The sequence below is a fragment of the Aplidium turbinatum genome, chromosome 1 (assembly GCF_918807975.1).
Source record: "Aplidium turbinatum chromosome 1, kaAplTurb1.1, whole genome shotgun sequence".
NCBI lineage: Eukaryota > Metazoa > Chordata > Ascidiacea > Aplousobranchia > Polyclinidae > Aplidium > Aplidium turbinatum.
In genome coordinates, this window is record NC_137472.1 from 28,506,975 (window position 1) to 28,524,585 (window position 17,611).

The following is a 17,611-nucleotide window of genomic DNA, read 5'->3' on the forward strand; positions in this document are numbered from 1 at the left end:
GTTTGTTCGGTTAGCGAAAAGTCTGTTATTAGGTAATGCTAGTAGGTGTTGTACAACACCAGTAACCACCACAGCATTTGCAGGAGCTTAGACTAAGCTTGAATCTATTAATGAATTTTGCTGGTCAGATCATGTGGGGTTAGTTGGAAAATTGCAGAAATGGTATGTTGGAAAGTTTTTCCAACAAATCCCTGAATTTTGAATAAAGCTGATTAAACAGTAATATTCCTATTTTGGTTTTCAAAACGGGATAAGTTATTGATAATTACTTAAACCATCAGTGATAACTGCATGCTTTGTCATTGTAGGCTATAGCTGTGTAATAAGTCAAAAATCTGCTACTAATTCCTCTGTATTTTGAACAATATTGGCTTTTCAACATGCGCACCTACAAAAGAAAAACTGAAACAGGTAAAATACCTAAGGATGTTATGGAGAGAGCAATGGGTGAAGTTCTTGTCAATAGAAGACCATGCTTTGCTGTTGCCAAAGAATTTGGGATCCCGCATGTGACATTGCGAAGGTACTGCATGAAACATCGCAGTGAAGCATTGGGTTCAAGCACTGAACAAAATGTAATAACACTATCAAAATATGGATATTTTAATAACAGATCAGTTTTTGATGAAAATCATGAGAATCTTCTTGCTGAGTATCTCCTGAAACCATCGACACTTTATTGAAGTAAAAGGATTAGCTAATCAATATGCCAAAGAAGCTAAGTTAAAAATTCCAACTTCCTGGAATGAGATGAAAGAAGCTGGAAGTGATTGACTTCATGAGGCGTCACCCTGACCTGTCTCTCCGTACTCCAGAAAGCACTTCTCTCAGTCGCACAACTAGCTTCAACACGCGCAATGTAAGCACATGTTTTGAAAATTAGTCTTGTCTACTGGAGAGAGAAAAATTTACTCCTGATAAAGTATGGAACTTGGACGAGACTGGGTACACAACAGTCCAGAAACTACAAAAGGTGATTGCTGCTACATGTGTTAGACAGGTTGGTGCTGTGGTTTCAGCTGAACGAGGGCAACTTGTCACGTTGTGCTGTGCTGTGAGTGCAATTGGAGACTGTGTCCCTCCTATGTTTGTATTTCTTCGTGTCCATTACAAAGACCGTTTTGTTAAGGCTGGATCAATTGCAAGGGCACATCCCAGTGGTTGGATGACTAGAGAAAACTTTTTAGATTACATTAAGTATTTTGTTTCACATATGTAAGATGCAGGAATGATCAAAAAGTTTTATTGATTTTAGATATAATCAATAATCATCAAAGCCATGAAAATTTGGAGGTTATTGATTATGCTAAAAAAAATAGAGTAGTTTGCTCTATTTCCACTTCACTGCTCCCATAAGCTGCAGCCTCTCGACCGAACTGTGTATGGCCCTTTCAAACAGTATTACAGACATGCAATGTGATTCTTCGATGAAGGAAAATCCCGGAAAAACCATGACTATGAAGTTCCAGATATGGTGGGCAGAGCATTTCCTAGAGCCATGACACCTGTTTATAGTGTTTATATCTAATCAGGTTTCAGGGTCACTGGTGGACAGAGATATATTCGCTGATAATGAGGACATGCCTTCAGATGTTACAGATCGACCTGTCGATACAAACAATGCAGATCAGTTTGTAGTCTCTGAATCACCTAGAGATGCTGCTCCCTCCACTTCACAACAATGTGTTACTCCTGAAAGCGTTCGTCCATTTAGAAAAGCATCACCTAGAAAGACAAAGGGGCGAAGAAAGAGAGGAAGAACCAGAATCTTAACAGATACACCTGAAAAATGTAACTTGAGTTCCAAGCTGCAAAGCCAAAAATGCATGTTGACAAAGCACGTAAGCGCATAATTCCCTTTCCTAATAGCAATTCCAGTGCGTTGCCATCATCACAACAAGAAGCATCCCCAAGGGCAAAATAAATTGACAATGTTCAAGCAAATCCACCTTCTGATGTTAAACAAGATGAGTTCATTTTGGTGCATTTTACTGGACAGAACAGTGTGCGATACTACGCTGCTCAGGTAAATTGCAATTAAAACAGTGACTCAATTGTGTTTCATACAAAATTTTTATTTCAATTCAATTTATTTTTCATTGCTGGCACAAACATGTAGTTATCAATTATTTTTCCACTCGCTGTCATCAGTACAAGATCTTATTCAAATAGAAATGTTTGTATTTCTCAGGTGGTCGATGTGTTTGATGATGGAGAATTGGAGATGTCCCTCTGAACTTCATGAAACGTGCTAGTTCTAGATCCACTGATGAACTGACATTTGTGTTTCCGGATGAATCTGAAGACTCGTTGTTCACGCACAGCATTAAAGACATAGTCTTGAAGCTAAGACGTTGTCAACAAAAACTTTTGTTTGACATTGACTTATCACTTTATAATCCTCAATGAAATAACTTTTATACCAAAAGCAATAGTTTTTGTATTGTAATGTAGTGATTTCTAACTAACCCCAAGTATGGGGTTAGTTGGGAAGTTGAAGTGATCTTGAAAAAAGTTAGATTGCACATGAACTTGAATCACCATCGTCACCACCGTTTGTAATCTGCTAGAGGACATCACAGTTGTTATTTGTAGCAATTTTGAGTTATCAAACATAAACATTTTTTGAGTAATCAGCGTTTTCCTAAACTTCATTCCAACTAGCCCCACCCTCCCCTCCCGTTATACGGATAGATAAAAATGCAACACTTTTAAGCTTTTAGGCTATGATACAATTAGCAGCCGGTATGGGAGCAAGGCGTGAATGTTTGTGAATCAAAGTTAGCACAAAACGTGATAAATCAACACATAAAACTTGCAACATAAGTAATCGAAACGAATTCGACACTGAAGACATTTCTGGACTTGTCAAAGCTTTAGTGAAAATACAAAGGAAAATACCATAGAACACGGTGTAAACAATTGCTACGCAGCCTTGGCATTAAGAACACGATAATAATACTTGATTATGCTAATTGCTAACATTGTGAAATATCTCTACAAAAATCTCTGGTCAATTCTTGGAAGTTTTTTGCTTGCCAGAAACTTCCGTTAAGTGATGAAGATGAATATAAACGCACCAAAATTCTACAAGGAAAGACAAAAGTCGTCCTAATATGAAGGTTGAAAACAAACAGGAAGAAAAAACAGGAGAAATTGTAGTGACTTCAGGCAAGTGGTTGCGAAGATAAAGCCAAATCGGCAATCCATTCAGTCCACAAATCGCGATCGTTCCCAATACAGTTTTGAAGCCTGAACAACAGGTGCTTTAAACACAATCTTTCCAGCCCATTAACCATTGAAAGATAACAAACACTTGAAGAAAAGATAATGGGGACTTGTCACGGAACGTTTTTACTCTTTCTCAACGTACTCAAGTTCATCGTAGCCTTTGCGAGTCAGAATATGAGCGTTTGTCACACAATCTACTTTACCAAATTTACCCGCTTGAATCTTGATAGAGGTTGTTTTTACCAAATAAAAATATCACTCCACGTTTTGAACCTTAGCCTAACTGTACCAAAAGCATGAAGCGTATTTAAAGCATGGTAGGCAGCCCATTATAGGAATGTTTATCCTCAAGCTGAAAGGGCTTGTTTGGATGCTTAATCCTCACAGTTTCAGTCTTCGAAATTAGCGTCAGCAATTGCCGAGGCAGGTGCATGAATGGCGCATTATTAGCGTCGGCAATAAAAACGCCGAAGCCACACGAGCACTTGTAAGAACCACAAGTACCTCGTTGGGCAATTAACGTTATTTTATGATAATTCAACATCGCTAGATGTCAAATTAATGTAAAACAAACGTAAATTTCTTATTGGGCATTGTTGTTACGCTACACAACCCGCCGGGAAAAATAAATCGATTTGTGCTGACTCGAATGTTGAATCAACCCAAAATTCATTACCCCCTCCCCCCGTGGGTTATTTGAGTTATTTAACGTGAATTCCCGTAACAGTGTGCGTATCGTGTAGCTCGCTTTATCGCTACTTTTGGTATTATTAAATCACAACAAATCAAACAATGCGGCCGTGATAAGCTACTCTAGTATATTTTTCGCTTTTCGCTTTACATGTTTTGGTACAATCTTTTCGTAATAAGTGTTCACAGCAATTGCCGAGGCAATTTCAATATTTGCTGTTTGGCCTCGGCAACGTTTTTGCCTAAGTAAAAATATGCTAATTTCAAAGACTGCAGTTTCGCATACTACTAGAGGTTTTAAACTAACGACGCGAACCCGGTTAGCGGCCACCGAGGTTGACAGAGCGAAGTTTCCGAGGGTTGTTGCGAATATTAGTTAAACGAATATCTTTTTTATAGATTTAGTTAACATCTGTATTTTATTCAGATGTAGTTGTTGTATGTATATTATTCCTGAAGAGGACATCTTGTGATGTCGAAAACGTTCGATACTTAATTTGTTGCGTAGTTTTGTGTTTCTATATGATCAGTTGATCACGTTACTCGGCTTCGTATGCCTATGGTTCAACAAAACAAATATCTATTCATTGGATAGCGCTAAATGGAAACCTGTCTTTAATGCTGCTCAGGTGCTCTCAACGAGGAATGAACTATCGTTTTTCGACCTTTCTATTTCTTCGCTTAATGTCGAGAGTTTATTCAATTGCGCTATCAGGGAGATTCTTTACGGGTACAACCCAGTGACTATGAGATACAAGTACCAAGTTGAACTGCAATATGCACAATATAGTTATAGCGTATTAGCCGATAGCATAGCTTACCATGCTCCATTACTTTTCGTACCAACAAAGGCGCTTTCTTAAAATGTTCTTTCCATTGTCCACTATTTGTCCTTGAATGGTTGGCTACAAATACAATCCACTCCCACGCAGGAACAGCATAGCCAAACTGCAATCACAATTTATAAACCATCATATGACGGCATGAAATATGGTTACACAGTACGATAAATACCGCAGACAAACACTAAATTGTATTTAAAACAGTAAAAAGGTTGTTCAGTCTTTGGAATGGAAACACTTCTAGTTACTCGCTGCTCCCTGTTGTCTATTGAGTTGCAACTGTGATCTCAGTGTACTGTATTTCGTTGCAGTGGGCGCAAAATAAAACATGTTTGCAGAATATTATTATTGGTATATCTATAGCAAACAGTTCTGTAAAATTTTGAAGAATAATAAACATTACAATTTCGTGAATAATAACTAATTCATGTTCATGCAAAGCATTAAACATAAAATCATAAAAGTATTAAAGTATAATGCTAAACTACCTTCCCCAAATAACACCAAACGAAACCTCTTCCTATGATATCGACAACCACATCAAGCCAAGCTCCAAAATCTGAAACTTGATTCAACTTGCGAGCTGCCCATCCATCGACACCTAAATATCGCAACAAAACAATATACACGGAGCAACAATACGATATAAAGAGTTTCTACCATACAATGTGCAGGTCAGACCCTTCAGAATTTGCAGAAAGACCTGAACATCACTGAAGTAAATACCAAGAACAAATGGACACCCAAGATTAAAATTGTTACTAGAGTGGTTAAAAAAGTTGCTAATACAATACCTTCCATTAAGAAATACAGTAGGCCTCGCTTAATATTGAGTCCACGGTAAGCTCACTTTTTTATTAAGCTCAATTTGGTTCGGTACGAATTAATCCCATTCATTCCTGTAAAAAGACCTGCATTATAAGCCCAAAACCCCGCTTAATAAGCCCAATTTTCGATTACATTTGCTTGAATTTGTGCAAGGTGCCACAATTTACTATTTTTCGACGATTTTACGCTTTATTAACTCAATTCTTAAATGTTTCGCCACAAACCTTTTAACCTGGATCTCATTTCACTGGGTTGTACATTTGAAACAAAGCTTTTGTTGACACAACTTGCAAAAAACGTAATTTTCGAAAAACCGATCGTTGTGCACAGTTGGTAAAAGATTTAGCAACTTTTTGTCATAGTCAAAGAATTGTGCAAATAGGAGTGGCAGAACTTCATCCCCCGCTTAATAAGCCCAAAATCGTCTGATCCCAAAGTAGAGCTCGACCGATATATCGGTCAGCCGATATGTATCGGCCGATATCAGGTGTAGCCGATATATTGTATCGGCTATTTTTCGCCGATAAACATCAGCCAGCAAAAGCACACTCAAAACCAGCCATACATGCCTTTAGAAGAAACACAAGTTGCTCAAACGTGCTTGCATAGCACGAACATTTGTTGCAAGAATATAATTTCCCGCCCATTCTAGTGCGCGCATCTAGAAAATGTTAATAACTGTATCCCTTAGCTTCCATTCAAGCAGGAAAACTTTCGAGTTTTACGTTGCTTCAACGATTGATGACATTAAATCAGTGTAACAACGGTGAATTTTTCGCTAAGAATCGATGGGAGTACCGGTGTACTTCTACACTAACCACGCGCAACTTATTTCAAGTCTTACGTCACAATGTCTGGCTTTGATCTCCGAGTGATATTGATAAGGCAGGATTCGTTACAAAAATAGATCATACGAGCAGTGGCGTAACTACCCATTGGATCTTGTGGATAAATCCAGGGGCGGCACGTTGCTAAAGGGCGGCAAAATGTGATAACGTTTAAAAGTTTAAAGAAAACGAACAAAGACAGTCACGTTAATTTATTCTCGGAGAGACTCAGACTTAAACGACCTAAGTTAACACTGATCTAAGTGAAGCCAAAAAGTTAAACAAGTTAGGCTATGCCTATAAACTAATCTGCAACTTTTTTAGATTGTGCCACACCATGTGGTATTTGTGACGGTTTAATGATATTCATGTTGTTGAAGTAATGATAGAATGTCGGTTGTAACTTGTAAGCTATAGCATTGCTCAGTCAATTTAACTTTGTTTGTTTTGTTTGTTTTTCATATCTTTACCCTGCATTGTGGGAAAGCGGACTTGAGCGCTATGCATCGGTGTACGCCTTCCGACGTACACCTGACCCACGCTGCAGCCGACGGCAATGACTGTTTCCGGTTGTCTACTCTACTTATGACTTAAATTTGGTACTACCCATTACTCGAAATCGATCACTGGGTAGAGGCAATTATCGTAAAGTTTCTTGCCCAGAGAAACAACAGCAAGTGCGGGTGGCTGGAGTCGAACATGCAGGCTCTCGACTGCGAGCCCAACGCGCCAACCACTCGGCCACTGCTGCCGACACTCGGCCACTGCTGCCACTCGGCCACTGTTTGGTACGATAGTTAAGTTCAGATTAGTTTTAAGTTTATTTCACTTGATTGATTGATTGAATCTTTATCCTCGGACTGGAAAAGCTTCTTGCAGAACTTAATCCTGGCAGTTTCGCATAGTTGTAGAGGCTTTAAATCACTGACGCAGGCCTGGTCACCGAGATTGACAGAGTGAAGTTTCCGATTGTTGAAGTCATGTTGCCGGGGAACTATTCCATCCATTAGATGCCGCTGAATGGAGAGCAGTCCTAAACGTGCGTTGCTCAAGCGCACACCCCGAGAGTCGAACCAGCGCCGCTTGATCTTGAAGCTTCTTTGTTCCAGAAGTGACGCTCTAACCAATTGAGCTTTCTTCTTTCGTATGAGAGGTTGTTTTTTTGGACTACATTTCATTGGGGTCAAATGAAATGTTTATTTCACTTTCGGGAGGAGACAGGAATAGACCGTGAGGTCATCGAGTCAACTGTCATCTTTACTATCTGTCTGTGGTAGATAGAAGGGATTCCTCCATCTTCATCTGTAAAGATGGGGATAGGTTAGTGAAAGGTTTAAAGTTTCAGGTCTGAAATAGATCACTTAGCTTAACTCAGCAAATTTGCAATTATGATTATTGTTTTTAACTAATGTGCTGCAGATTCCAGAACAAGATTTAAGTTGCAATTTTTTAAGTTAATTTTGCCAATGACGAAAGTAAAAGAAAGTGAAGATTTTTTTTTAAAGAAAAAGAAAGCTAGAGAAGGGGAACTAAAAAGAATGAAGGAGTCATTTTAAAGTTCGTAAAAATTGCCTCTGCTAAAAAAACAGAAGAGATTAGCACAGTAAATCTCTACGGTACCTCAAATTGAGACGGAAGAAGAAGTGTAGGCTACCTCGAGCAAAACAATAACAAAGTGGTCATTGAAAGCCTGTGAATAAAACACTGTCAGATAAAGATAAAACAGATGCTATCTATTATTTTCATGACGATGTGACTACTTGGCCAGAAACATTAACCCATAACATGAGAGTTGAGATAATCAAACTAGGGCCAGAAAGGTTTCAGAATAAAGAAGGGCCATTTAAGCCAGCGATTAGAGTAATTAAAGGAGACAAAGAATCCTTCAGCTGTTTGAGTAAGAAGTGGTTTTATTTTGAACTTTCAATAAAATTAAACAAAACTACTTTAATTCTTCTGTTGTGTGGAATTTTAATTAGCTTTTACGACGGTGTCGAGGGGGGGGGTAGGGGCGGCGTTTCGTGCAAAAATCCAAGGGCGGCATACTGCGTTGCTACGCCACTGCATACGAGTAGGCTATGTCAGCAAGATACAGCAAAATTTGTCAAGTTTTGGTATTATAGTCAAGCCCGTAGCCAGCCGGGGGCCAGGGAGGGCCTCGACCCCCCTGAAAAAAATTCTATCCCCCTGGCAAAATCCCAACGTTCTCGATCAACAGCTACAAGTATAATGATTTTGCACATCTTTCCCGTTTTTGCTTATTTTGGCCCCCCTTGCTCTGCGGTCTGGCTACGGCCCTGATTACAGTAAGAAAGAAAAAGCCCAGCGAAAATCAACTTTCGCTCACATGACATGCAAAAATAAACCCAAAGAAAAAAGCCTAGTGAAACTTTGCAAAGAAAATAGTAGCGTCATTGTAGAAGTTGCAAAAATAACCCCCAAAAAAAATCCTAGTGAAACTTTGCACAGAAGAAAATAGTAGAGTCATTGTAGAAGTTTTCCGACCCGTGCACAGAGCATTGTGACGCAAGAGGCCACACAACCTTGTTCGGTGGAAGTTAATCAGTTATGCGGCGTATTGCAGCTACATGGCGCTTTGACTCTCCAACTGTTTTTTTTTTTGCTAGGACTTATCAGTTATTTGTTCGAAATGATTTGAAAAAATTCGGTCATTTTTTATTTATTTCGGCTTTTTTTTACGATGAAAATTATATTTCCTTTCAAGTAGCTGATACAAACCAAAATTTGCACTTCCTGACTAGCTACAAGATTAACTTTCGCTGAGAAATGTTTGACCGAATTGACTATATTTTTTTCGGACATTTTGCTAAAAAAGCGGTCAATGACCGCTAAATGACCGAAAAAAAAAACAGCTCTCCAAGCGCACCTCGTTGGTCTGGATGAAAATCTTTGCTGAAATTTTAAAAAGCCTTCCAAACCGTCGCCATAGCTCTTAAATGGCAAAGAATTCAGACCGGACACGTTTGTCCACCGTCAGCAAAAAGGAATTTCGTGCCCTGGGTTGTTTCTTTTTTGTTTGGTGTTTTTTTTGTGATTAGTGTTAATGATTTTTCCATTACAGCAACTAATGCATAAACTTTCTTGGACTGGTTTGTTGCTTATCGGCATAAAATTTTTATAAATATTGGTATCGGCCTGAAAAAGTGATATCGGTCGAGCTCTATCCCAAAGTTGGCTTAATAAGCAGGGGACTATTGTACTAGCCTTTACTAATAAAATGCTACTAGTACTATGTATAGTACGGTATCATATATAATTGTGGCAGTCTGCTACTATTTGGAGAATCCGATTCGGAAAAATCTCAATTCGGAGAAAGGCTTTTTTGAAATGCAAAAATTCCACAGCAGCATCATTTTAATAAAAAAAAAAAAAATTAGCTTACAATAGAGGTTAACCAAGTAAAGTGCCAGCAAAAAAGTCTCAACCAAAGAAAAAAAAGTTATCAAACGCGTTTCATGATTAACAATAGAGGTTAATAAAATAAACTCTCAGCCAAAAAAAGCAGTGGTGAAACAGTAAGTAAATAAAGTGTCAGCAGAAAAATTTCAGCAAGAAAAAATAAACAGATATCAAACGTTGAACGGCCTTCGAAAACTACCGTGCTGGTAGGCCATGTTAAGCCGGCTTCCACTAGCCAACATTTCTCCATTCCATTGGTATTGGAAATATTTTTCTCTTCACTCGCATTCGCAGTATTTCTTCACTAACAAGGCAAAGTATGAGCGTCGTTGTCAACCTATAAAAACTCGAAGACTAGCTCTACACCTACGTGAGAAGTAATGCATTTAAATCATGATTTAAATACAGCTGCAAATATGTTTCAGGTCCTTGATTAGGTTGTTCTTGAGTGAACACAAAAACACGATATCCATTAACGGATTTTATAAACACAATTTTTTAATAATTTGTTTTGTTTTGGCTGCCGGGCGCAAGAATTTGGCCTCCGAGAAGCAGCTTTGGTAGGCCATGCTTGGTCTCCGAAAAAATAAAACAAGCTTAGAGGCCTGCTAGAGTAGCCTAGTTACTAGTTAGGCCTAAATCAAATCTGGTTCAATAAGCAGTATTTCAGCCATAGGAAATGAAGCAAACACAAACTAAAGTCAATGTTTTGTTTGTGACAACAGACCATAGCCTCATTAAAAGCTACATTTGTTTGTAGTTGTAGCCTACGCTGTGTATATTTACTTTTCTTTGTCGGAATGCAGAAGAAACGATATTGTGGAAATAAAATACAGTGACATTTAACCAACAAAAGGAAAAGGTGGCAAAACCGTAATGGTCTAATTCATATATGCAAAAATCCAATTCTAAATTGCCCATCCATTCTTGTTACGGGTGAACCATAGTGGCAAATTTAGCAATCGCTTCCTTGAAACGTAATAAATTAACTTTATTAGCCTAGGCAAGCTTGTGGTTGGTGGACAGCTTTATAAAATCAGAAGGTAAATGTGTACCTACTCTCCGCATATGCAGCAATAATTTGTTCCGATGTTCAATCAACCTCCTTTTGAAATACTTGGTCTAGCACTCATACTTGTTGCAGTCGCACAAATAACAAAAATATAGCAACTTGAAAGCTACCTATACACAGTTTAAGAGCTCTTCCAAAAACAATACTAATTTTGACCAAGCATAGCACTGGCTGGGTATTAGTATTGAATTACTTACTTGGGCACCAGAATTACTTGGAAATGATTGTTAGTTTCTTGTTGACCAGTGTTATAAGCCAAGTTGATTGCCTAACCTTTTGCGTGGGTATGAAAAGGTAAACACAAAAACCGCCTACCTAAGTACATAATTTCAACAATTTCTCGAAAATTCTTCGAATTGGTTTTCTCCGCAAAAAGGCTGTCTCTGAAATAGGATTTCTCCGAATCGGTTTTTCCGAATTGGATTCGCCGAAACAGGCCATTTGGTAATTGTGGTGCCAGCTCTTTGCTTAGTACAGCACAAATTTCAATAACTTAAAACCTGCTTTGTTAATCAGCAACACAGTAAAGTATACACATATTAACATAATGATGACATAGACAATTATGTATATAACAACTTCACAAACTGCTAAGGCTGGCTTACCATCTAAAAGAACGCTGATAATATAAAATGGCAGAAAAATCTGTGGAAACTCAAGGTGATACCATGAAATCAGCAACAAAGTAAATCGAAGGTATCCTATAACAATAAAATGAAGAATATCAAGTTAAATGACATCAGTTACATCACATGCATGATATTTCTGCACTAATATTGAGTGGCATACCGGTAGTTGTAGAAATACTATATACTAAATTAAAGCTACAAGATAGATGGTTTCATAATATCACCGGCGCCGAGTCCCTGGCGGGCGGGCCGCACCTGCCGGACATTTCAGGAATTAAAAAAAAAATTAATACAATTTTAAGTCCCAAAATTTCTGTAACCATCTGCCACCTTCTGATACTAGCCTACTTACCTTATTTGCAGGGTTTTGTCGCCATATGATAGGCCCTACTAAACATACTAATTTAGCGATTAGTTTTCGCCCATTATTGCCATTGTTACATTCATGCAACATTAAACAACGCTGATTCGCCGTTAAACGAGCAAAAGTGTCCAGCCGCGCCATTTGTCTCCACTCTGCCACTTGTAGCCCAGTGCTATAAATTAAGTAAATTGCGCAAACCTATGAGGAACTTCATTCGCAGCAAAAGTCTGATCGCAATTTCCATTGCTTTTACATCCATACGCGCCGCCCCCCATAAATTTATAGTTGAGGGGCAACAAAAATGGCTATTACAAGTGGTGTTTCAAAGATAAAATACTTTGCGAAAGAGATTTAAATCATTTAAACAGACTTAAGAACGCCGAAAGCGAAAAACAGCTTACGTTGCTCTTGCCCGCAAAACAGCAGCTGATCGCATGGCTTTCTCTGGAACGCGAATTACTACTGAGATGCGCACGCTCACAGTGACACACTGCTTATCATCCCGTGTGTGAGGAGCAACTTCAGAGTCAAAATGCGTGGTAGCGAAAAAGTGAATGCGAGGTTGAATATTAATTCTCATTTCACGAGTTAGCCAAACGTCCGTTAGACTTTTTGTGACTTCAAACATGAAATCGATTTTAGCAAACTTTATCGAGTTGAAACTACGACACAACAAACAATTACGTAACTACAGCTTAAAGAAAAAATGCATTTTTCAAAACTGTCATCCGTTTTTTGCTTCAATAAGCACTGTATTGATGTATATACTGTGAAAATATATACATCTCATACCCTCATCAATATACCCTCCTGCACTACGGTGTTCGACAAAAGACTATAAAGACTTTCGATAAAAAGCAGAAGAGAAAACACTTCGCCGTTGTTAACGCTTTGAAGGTAAGTAATTAGCAAAACGAGCGAAACGAGGTTAATAAAACCGATAGCGGGTTTCCACTCTGCTTGAGACCATGATTTTTTGCGTTTTATTTCGATAACTTCACTGTCTTGATCGTTGTTATTCAATCGGACAAAAGAAAATGAATAGGTTTGTTTCCAACTGTTCCGATTATGAACTAACAACATCAAAAATTTTATGACCAGGCCTAATGCATGCGTAAAATTAATCGTTTCAAGCAGCGGTTCTAATAAATTCGGTTTGCGACCTGGGTGTCAATATAAACAATATAGTAAGCTTAATCAAAGACTATTGCGTTATGGCAGTGGTTCCCAACCTGGGGGTAAATTACCCCCGAGGGGTAATTTGCCTGTTTTTGTGGGGTAACGAGACCCGATTTAGAAACAGCGAAGCAAGTGAAGGTGTTGTAAACTTTATAAAAAGCGAAGGAATTGAACAGCCGTTATTTCAAGAAACTGTGCAAGAAGATGGAAGAAAGACACGAAGCATTACTGTACCACACAGAAGTACGATGACTGTCTCGTGGCAAAGTGATAACCCGCCTGGTCGAACTTTGTGAGGCTGTCCATGGTTTTCTGATAGAAAAGAAGTCCGACTTGGCTGAAAACTTCTCTAACCAACAGTGGATTTGCCAGCTGTGCTATCTGGCTGATATCTTTGGTAAATTGAACAAACGCAATCTTTTAATTCAAGGCAAGAATGTAATTGTGATCGACACCGAACTAGCCGCAGCAGCAGTTATCCCAAAGGTTAAATTGTGGAACAAGCGAGTTGGAAGAGGCACTGTGGCGCAGTTTTAGACGCTCAACAGTCGAATGAACTGGTTATAGGCGAATTCTTCGTAAACAATTCTTCGTAAAGCAATTCTTCGTAAGCAATTCTTCGTAAAACAATTGTTCGTAAACAGTTGTTGGTGAAATGAAATCCTTAAAAGAATTTTTCGTAAAGCATTTTTTCGTATACATCAAATCTCCATTGCATGCACGAATAAATGCTTTGGGAAGAATTGTTTTACAAAGAATTAACTTTACGAAGAATTGTTTTACGAAAAATTGCTTTACGAAGAACTATTTACGAAGAAAACGTCGGACACCGAATGAACTTAAGTTGACAGCGGCGTTGAAGGAGGACATAGCTGACCACTTAGGCCAGCTAACCAAGAAGATGGATAACTACTTTCCGAATTTGGATACGGCTTGTCTCTAATGGTGCACTGAGCCCTTCACATGTGATGACAGCCAGGTGGATGATGACGACTTTCCGACCAAAGAAGAATTTATTACTCTCCGAATGAACGAAGCGTTGAAACTTGATTTCAAGGGAAAAGGCTTGGAACCTTCTGGTTTAGCAGACTCCAGGACGCACCAACGTTAGCGACACTGGTATTAAATATCCTGACATCTTTTTCAACAACGTATCGCTGTGAACAAGGATTTTCAACTGTCTTGAGAATGAAGGCAAAGAAGCGCAATCGCCTAGATGTCGAAAGCGATGTCATAAAGCTGGCGGCTGAAGTCCAGGCCCAACCTTCGCATTGAATGTTTACCACGCATTTTCATCTTGTATTCAGTATTGTAACTTATTGCACTTTGATTGTCAGAGTTGGCCCTTTGAAATACGTAGCAATAAACACTTTTTTTTTGAAAATTGATTGTGGGGGTAATTGGCTCACTTCAGGCTGGAGATTAGGGTAACAGCCAAAAAAAGGTTGGGAACCACTGCGTTATGGTTATGACGTCATCATCTTTCTCGCCCCCCAAGGTTTTTTTGAAAAGTCGGAACCTATGTTTACATCGTTTAAACATCGCCAGATGTTAAATCGGTGTAAAAACTGTGGCATTGTTCTTTAAAGGAGTAATTTTCTCTCAAACGACGTTATCAACTAACTCTGCTGCCAAAATGCTTTATTTTGTTGTCTCAAGCATCACAGTTACGTCTGTTAGGTACGTCACTGATATTAAACTGTGCACACGTGTCGGTTTGGCCGGATGAAACCGTTGGTTGTCATTAGTTGCAATTCAGCTCCTTCGTTATATAACTGTTCTAATTGTAGATTCAATGTAAGCTAGGTTTAATAGCGCAGTTTATCGCTAGATATTTGCAATCTATAGTAGTAGCAACTTAGCCTACTTGTTTCCAAATCGTGTTAGAGGAGACAACTAGGCTAGCCAAACAACCTAGAAAAATCGCCCTATTTAAAAACGCACAAAACAACCTTTATGACGTGACAGTATGTGTTCGCCCGCCCATCTATTTTGAAAACTCGGGGCCTATGCATAGTATTGTGGTTATAACACACAAATTGCTCTAATGAATTACTTCACCAGTAATGCAACCTTCAACGGCAATTTTTTTTAATACTGTACATATCAAAAGGAAAAGCAAAAGAAAGAATAGTTTGTTTTGATTTATGCTGAGATCTGGTTTATTTTATCATTGACTTGAACTAAATAATGACCTAAAAGCAATTACAAAATTGTTTCAGCTAAACATTACAAAACTTTCCAAAACCTAACAAATGTATGCACAAACCGAGTATACATGTACGCTAGCCTGAGCTCACTGTCTTACTCAAGTAAACAGAGAAAAATACTCAAGTAAATCAGATATATTAAAATTGTCATTATGTTGATACATATTGTCATAAGATTCTATAAAAAAATCACTAAGAACAAAAAAAGATTTGCAATTAGATATCATTATTTCACAATGAACATTGACTCACCAATCAGATTTGGGACATAAAACAAAATCTTCATATGTATATTCATGATTTAATATACAAATAAAGAATTGTTATGATCAGTGTTATGAAGAACTATACTCTGCAAAACTGTAAAAAAAATTCAAGAGCTGACAAGCTTTTCATAGCCAAAAACATCGTATTGAACAAAAACTTGTTAAAAGTTATTAAAGGCATAGTAAATAAAATTTTCAAACGGGAATTAAGCATTAAAATGCGTAAACTGAACATTCAAGGATACATTTCTAAAAGAATTACCGAAAAAAAATTGTTTTCAATGGCACTGGCAAGGCCCAAAGTTCAAAGTTTCATTTAGTTTTATTATTTTTCAAAATGACCAAAAAGTGCAAACACTGCTCGAGAATACGTCACTACCGACAGCAATAACAAAAGCCACGTTAACACTAACATCAGATCTGATGTTTTGAGCAAACTGTCTGATGTTTTGATGTTGAAATCTGCTGTGTTGATGTACATACAATACGTATACAGTAGCATTAATCCACTACTGCACTGCATTTTGACTTTAAAAGCTGAAAGGAAAAAAAAATGACACAAAATCACATTATTTCCACGTAGGGGCTAGGGGGCCCTTCAAAAGTCGGGAGGCCCGGGCACCTGCACCCTCTGCCCCCCTAAATCCGGGCCAGGATGCAATACAACAGACAACAGGAAGCAGCGAAGTGACATATAGTCTTCGAGTCAGCTGCTTCCTTTATTTTGGCTTGCCATTAAGTGTCTTTGCCAATGCCAAACCACAAATGCTACACTATTAAGATACAGCCGCGGGCTCTGGAGCGGTGTCGAACCCACGTCCTTTCGAACGTCGCGCAGACGTTCTCACTACTCGGCTACGCAGCCGACGATGTGCTTCCTGTAAGCTCATGTACAAGCATGTCTTCATTTGATGCATCATGATGTTTCAAAAGGTAGGAAAATGGTGCATTTGAAGCAGAGCATGCTGCAAAGGCTTCAATTTCGCTTTCAAGCAAGAGACGTTTAAGGTCATTGCATCTGGCATCGAATCTGCGTGATGTGATAGTGCTTTTCACCCTCCGTTTAGTCCGGGCGGTCTCCGCTCTTGCAAAGATGTAATTTGTGACTGGTTCTGCAAAAATGGCATCGCCTCTTGTTCTTGGTTTGTGCCACTGTTGCTCTGTGCTGGTGCAGGATAAAGCTCCTGGGATCATTTTTACATCACAAATGTGAAAATGATGCATCTTGTCTAGCAATGCAGTAATGTGACTGCATCTACCACCAAACCTGCAGCACAAAGAAATGCAAATTTGATTGTGACATTTACCCTGTATATAGAACGTTCAAAGAAGACAGATATTTTCAGCTGAAGTCGCCTACGCCCTTTGCTTTATGTTCTAACGTCGTTTATAAATTCAGTTGTTTGCGTGATGCAAGCCTGACATACATTGGTATGTCAACAAGACATTTATCGACTAGAGCTGGGGAACACCTGAATTTGAATTCTATACAGAAAAGCACAATTAAAGATCACATTTTTTCATGTACAGAATGCCAAAATAACGTTTCTATCAAGCAGTTTGAGATCATGTCCAGAGGCAGGTCTGAGTACCAAACTAAGATCTTGGAAGCCTTGTACATAAAACGTCACAATCCACTTTTGAACAGACAGTTGTATGCTTGCGGCTCGTCTTTCTTGCTCTCTGTATTTTAAAATTAGTTTTTTCGCACTTTGCCTTTCTACCATATCATGTGATCTGTCACCTTTTGATGCAGTTACCTTTGATTCTCGTAGAGCCTATATCGTTGAGTTTGAGCTAGTCAGAAGTACAGTACGGTACTGTGCAGTTTTTGTCTTTTTCTGTTTATAGATTTAGTTAACCTCTGTTTTCTTTTTTCAGATGTAGTTAAGTTGCATGTATATTATTCCTGAAGAGGACATCTTGTGATGTCGAAAACGTTCGATACTTAATTTGTTGCGTAGTTTTGTTTTTCTGTAAATGTAATAAACTTGAAGATGTTAAACTTGATCATGTTGCTCGGCTTCGTATGCCTATGGTTCAACAAGACAAA

General features: G+C 38.5%; 1 protein-coding gene across 1 annotated transcript in view; it reads right to left on the reverse strand.

Annotated features, from left to right (window-relative positions):
- Positions 1-2,747: 2,747 nt before the first annotated feature.
- Positions 2,748-17,611, reverse strand: part of LOC145764444 (uncharacterized) — a gene marked incomplete at its 5' end in the record, with an annotated part of 28,980 nt that continues 14,116 nt past the window's right edge. The window contains 4 exons of the mRNA XM_082576061.1: positions 2,748-3,252; positions 4,743-4,869; positions 5,252-5,364; positions 11,516-11,611. Coding sequence (XP_082432187.1) covers positions 3,014-3,252; positions 4,743-4,869; positions 5,252-5,364; positions 11,516-11,611 — 575 coding nt within the window. The remainder of the gene's footprint in view (positions 3,253-4,742; positions 4,870-5,251; positions 5,365-11,515; positions 11,612-17,611) is intronic.